This window comes from Muntiacus reevesi, chromosome 18, assembly GCF_963930625.1.
Source record: "Muntiacus reevesi chromosome 18, mMunRee1.1, whole genome shotgun sequence".
Classification (NCBI taxonomy): Eukaryota; Metazoa; Chordata; class Mammalia; order Artiodactyla; family Cervidae; genus Muntiacus; species Muntiacus reevesi.
In genome coordinates, this window is record NC_089266.1 from 26,296,479 (window position 1) to 26,301,566 (window position 5,088).

The 5,088-nt window shown below is 50.0% G+C and overlaps 1 protein-coding gene across 3 annotated transcripts in view; it reads left to right on the top strand.

Moving 5' to 3' along the window:
* ABCC3 (ATP binding cassette subfamily C member 3) overlaps positions 1–3,935 on the top strand; it is a 48,934-nt gene extending 44,999 nt beyond the window's left edge. For 2 of the 3 annotated variants that reach the window (XM_065910416.1, XM_065910418.1), the window contains 2 exons: positions 272–466; positions 3,010–3,934. In XM_065910416.1, coding sequence (XP_065766488.1) covers positions 272–466; positions 3,010–3,118 — 304 coding nt within the window. In that variant the 3' untranslated portion in view covers positions 3,119–3,934. Of the gene's footprint in view, positions 1–271; positions 467–3,009 lie in introns of all 3 variants that reach the window. The other variant, XM_065910417.1, reaches the window with a different exon arrangement.
* The last annotated feature ends 1,153 nt before the right edge of the window (positions 3,936–5,088 follow it).

Below are 5,088 nucleotides of genomic sequence, written 5' to 3' on the forward strand. Positions count from 1 at the left end.
CTCAGAAAGAGGAAGCTGGGGGTGCCAGAGAGAGACTGGGGGTTTCAGTGTTAAGTGCTGGCTCTACCTCAAGGCCCCTCATCACCCCAGTGGTGTCCAGACCTCAAGTCTGTGTTCCAGGAGTACTGGGCTAAGGCAGAAATGGGAGAGGTTAGACAGAGAGCCAGCCCTAGGCTAATGAAAAGGAGTGGAAACAGAAACAGCTTGGGGAGTAAAGCCTGGAGGGCAGGTTGGGGGCACCCAGCTGGAGTCTTGTTTTCTCTATTCCCAGTGTGGGCCAGCGGCAGCTCGTGTGCCTGGCCAGAGCTCTGCTTCGCAAGACTCGAATCCTGGTTTTAGATGAGGCCACAGCTGCCATCGACCTGGAGACCGACGACCTCATCCAGGCCACCATCCGCACCCAGTTTGAGACCTGCACCGTGCTAACCATCGCACACAGGCTGAACACCATCATGGACTACACCAGGTAGGGCGCTGGAACCCGAGCAGGGAGGAGCCTGGCTGGGTCTCCTGGGCCATGGCGAAGGGACAGGCAGATCAAGTTTATCTGGATGTGGGGATATGGGAGCCTTATGGAATATCTGCGGTATGGAAGGGGGATAACAGCATGGGTTACCTGGGCACTGGGTGCACAGTGATGGTTTCGGAGACACAAGGGACACTTTGGAGTTGCCAAAATGTTGGGAATGGGCATGTTGGGGCTCCTGAGGCTCGGTTCACTCCCCCACCCCAGTCCTTAATGCTGAGATGAGGGGAACTGGATCTTTCATGCCAAATCCTGTCACTTCCTAAGCACCTTGCCCATGGCTTCATTTGCTCCTCATTCCCATCCTCTGGGCATATAGACCAGGAAGCCACTGAGGAAAGGTGTATGATGCTTGGGTCCCTGCCTTGGTGAGCCAGACACACCATCATGCAGAATAGATGCTTTGTTGTGGGAAAGCAGAGGGCTGAGTCCCAAGCCTGGCTCTGCTGCTGTGTGACCTTGGGCAATTTGCAAAACCTTCATGAAACTCTGTCTCTCGAGGTTGTTGTAAGTAATCAATGAAATAAAGTATTAAAAGTGCAGGTGATCCTAGAATATGTTGATTTCCTCCCTAACCCCTTGTTGTAATTCTCCCTAGAATCAGCTTCTCAAAGAATTAGGGAAGAAGCCTTGCTCTTGGTATCTTACAGCTTCCTTGGGGAGTCAGCTCATTCAGCCAAAAGGAAAAAATGTGACCTGTTCTCTCATTGTGCCTAATGTCAAGGTGTGGCGCTAGAGGACAGGGTAGGGGTTGGGTGACTCAGAAGCCTGATGGAAGTGAGCTGGTACTGGACTGCCAGGCTAGCTCCGTTGGAGACACAGGAGCTCAGAGTGAGGAAGAGGCAGGAGGCTGCAAAGAATCTATGCTGAGGTGTATGGTGGGAGTACCGCAACAAGGTTTCATTCACAAAACAAACACCTGCAGGGTGTGGAGAGGGGGGGAAACACACACACAGGGCAATGGGCAGACCTTGTCCCTGTCTCCAAAGTGTCCCCACACAGGTCCCAGGGGCTCAGAAACCAAGCTGAGAATGCCTGATGCTACTGACTGTTCCATCCCCACCATATCCCCACTCTCCACACCTATTCAAGACCCACTGGGAGAAGGGTGGGTAGGAAGGCTTGAGCCCTGGGTCCACCTGAGGGAAAGGGCCAGACCGACAGGATCTCTTCCCAGGCCTAACTGAAAATGGATTTCACCAGCAGCCCTGAGGGGCAAAAACTCAAACTGACCTTGGGGGTTGGGAGTTCAGTCATTTGAGTGGATCAGAGAAATTAATGAAATAATCACTACTGAACTGTAACTAGAGCCTGCAGGAACGAAGCAAGGGTCCACATGTGTAGCCAGAGGAGCCAATCCATACAGGCAGCGAAGGAGCCAAGGGCCTGGGCTTAGAATTCTGCTCCCACCTCACCCTTGGAGCCAGCTTGTTGGCCCTGCACTAGGTGCACCCTGTGTTTAGTTGGCAAGAGATTCTAAGCCCAGGCTCAGGCTTGAATTCTCATCCTTAAGGGCACCAGCCAAGCCCTAAAGGATGAGTAAAAGTTGGATGGCAAGAAGATGTGATAGGGAGGGAGCTGGAAATTTCAGAAGGCACATGCAAAGGGCCGGAGGTAAGAGGGCACATGAGTGGGAAAGTAGACAGGGCAGTAGAATCAAGAGGAGGGGAAGAAAGATAGGCCTCACTTTGCTGCACTTTGAGGACCATGGGACAGCGTTTAGTCCTTACCCCAAGAGCGAAGGGAAGTCACTGAAGGGGGCCGTCTCCTAGACTTCAGTTTGGACAGTGGCTAGACAGTGATGTTCACAGACACACCTCTTCCCATAGGGCTCTTCCAGGAGCCCCACAGGTGGGTAAACGAGTGCATGCAGTCCAGGCCCTCCTACTGGGGAGCATCTCCTAGGACTTGGGGGAGCCCTTTCTGCTGCCACCTCATCCTGGGAGCCAGCTTGTCAGCTCTGCACTAGGTGCACTTTGTTACAGTTGGCAAGAGATTCTAAGCCCTGGCTTGACTATGTATGTGTGGGCGGGGGGAGACCCACCCATCAGCCACAGCCAGGTTTGTAGCCAGATTCCAGTGTCGGGCCTCACTGCAGCCGTTTCCCGCCGTGTGCCTTTGTGAGCTGGCACAAAGCAGATGGATGCATACAGGCCCGTGGCTCCCTGCCCACAGCCCTGTGACCCTGGCGAGGGGAAGGGCTCATTAAGGAAGGTGTTCAGAGCCCTGACTAGCAGAGATGAATAGAACCTTGTGTTTGATCCTGGAAACTGCCTCATCTGCCAGAACAGCAAATGGAGTGGCTAAAATAACCAGTCTTGCAAGTGTGCCCATGTGGCACAGTGCTTGTGTTGGGTGGGTTAACTGAAGTGGGAGGGTTGGCATGTCACGGAGGGGTCCAAGCTATACTCAGAAGGGCAGGGTTGGACCATGAAGCCAGATCTGGGCTGATGGAGACCTGATCACTTCTTTTCTTTGGCTAGGGTCCTGGTGCTGGACAAAGGGACGATAGCTGAATTTGATTCTCCAACCAACCTCATTGCAGCCAGAGGCATCTTCTATGGGATGGCCAGAGATGCTGGACTTGCCTAAAATATATTCCTGGTCTTTCTTCTTGGACATTCTTAGCTTTCATCACGAATGGAAAGGACACCAAATATGTCTACAGAATGGACTTGATGGCAAACGTTGGGGACATTTGTTAGGTTTTTGTCCCTGCCAGGTGCCTTGTAGGATGACCATGCTAAATGCTTCAGGGGGGGAAGTGAGGGCCCAGAGGTGAGTGATATGCCCAAGGTCATTGCTAATATGAGGCAGAGCTCAGATTAGTCCCCGAAGTCTCCTGATTCCCAACATGGAGTTATTTCCACACTGTACTGCTTATAATCATTTCAAGGGATGACCTCCCTACCCCCATGATTTTTCATATTTTCTAATCTGAAGAGGTTTTTTTGTTTTTTGTTTTTTTTAAATAAAGCTTTCTCCTCTACAAACAGAAGACTGCTAGGTCAGGCCATCCCTAGGAACTCAGTCCAATACTCTGGGGTCCTGGCCTGAATCCATTAAAAATGGAGCACTGATGAAATAAAGCTATGTGTTAACAATACATACACTCCAATGTAGCCTTTCTCTCTGTTCACAAGGTCTAGGGGCTAGGACCTTTAGAGGAGGTGGAAAGGAAGGAGGGAGACGCAGAGGTAGCCTTTATATACATCTACATGGCTGGAATTATCTGAAAACTTCAGACCCAAGAGCTTTTGGCTGAAAATATTGTCTTCACAGCCAAAACTCACTGGGTAATTGCCAGTAGTTCCTGTTCTACTGTGCAGAGGCTGTAAAAAGGTGAGAAATAAAGCCCCTGATATCTGACCTGAGGCCTCTTGAGAAAGCTGCTGTGAACACCTCCACATTTATGTCATCCCTCAGACCACTATGCCTGCTTCTCTAGGGGATGAGAAGTGCACAGCCCTTTATTTCCTTGCCCCTTTAGCATTCTGTTCCAGACAGGTCCCCATAACCCATGAGGCCTCGAAGTCACTCATCTTCCTCACTCTGGCTAAAGCAGACTGCGGGAGCACAGGGCAGCCCAGGGCCTACCCCGTTTTAAACGTCCCAGGCTAGTAAACGCGATGAGGGGGATCTTGCTTTTTTGAACAAGCCAATGAAATGTTTATTTTTCTGCAGGTCAGAATTTACCTGGTACATGGCCTTCAAGTTTTCTGGTCTCCTCTTTCATTTCTCCAACGTTTATTCTTGGTATAATGTGACTGGTTATGGATGATGTTTTTTTTCCCCTCCATCTTAAATGGTTTGCAGTAGGTGTGGAGATGGCTCCTTTGATCTGATTTTTCTATATGCGTTGGGCCAGCTTGTGCTGCAGGACTATTTGTTAAAGGCTAATCACATTTTTGGGGCTGGCCGTTTCTGCCCAGGATGTTTATGAGTGTACAGAGGAAGACTTCCATCCTTGTGATAAAGCAAGTATAAAAGCACCAAGGCCCAAATTATTCTGCTTCTCCTTGGAGCTAAGAAAAGGTCTCTGCTATGCTTCCTGATTTATCAGGCCAATTTGGCATGACGTATGCTTTGTGAGGCTCTAGCTGCCCCAAACCAACAGAAATGCAGATTCATTCAGCACCATTCTCAGCTAAAGATCTGAAAGTGTAAGGCTGCATTTCCTCTCCTGTCTTAGAAGTTTGACTCTGAGCTCATTGAGACCCTGACAGCCCAGAGGAGAGACTCAGTGGTATAGAGTAAACAGGATAATCAAAAAATGTGGTTAATAAGGATGACCTCCATCTAGTGGGCTCAGCTACTCTGGGGAAATGAAACTGACTGCTGTGAACTTAGAGGAAAGACACCACACAAAATATGTCTCCGGTGCCACTAACAGACTTAAGCGCCATGATGGCAGCAGGATGGAAGAGGCTCAGATGGGGACCAGTTCCTTCTGTTTTTCCACCAGAGGGTCTTGTCCCTGAAACTGTTCAACAATCCGAACCCCCTATGATTAGAAGTACAGAGCTGTTTTAGGAGGACAAAATAAAAGAATAGGGGCTTAG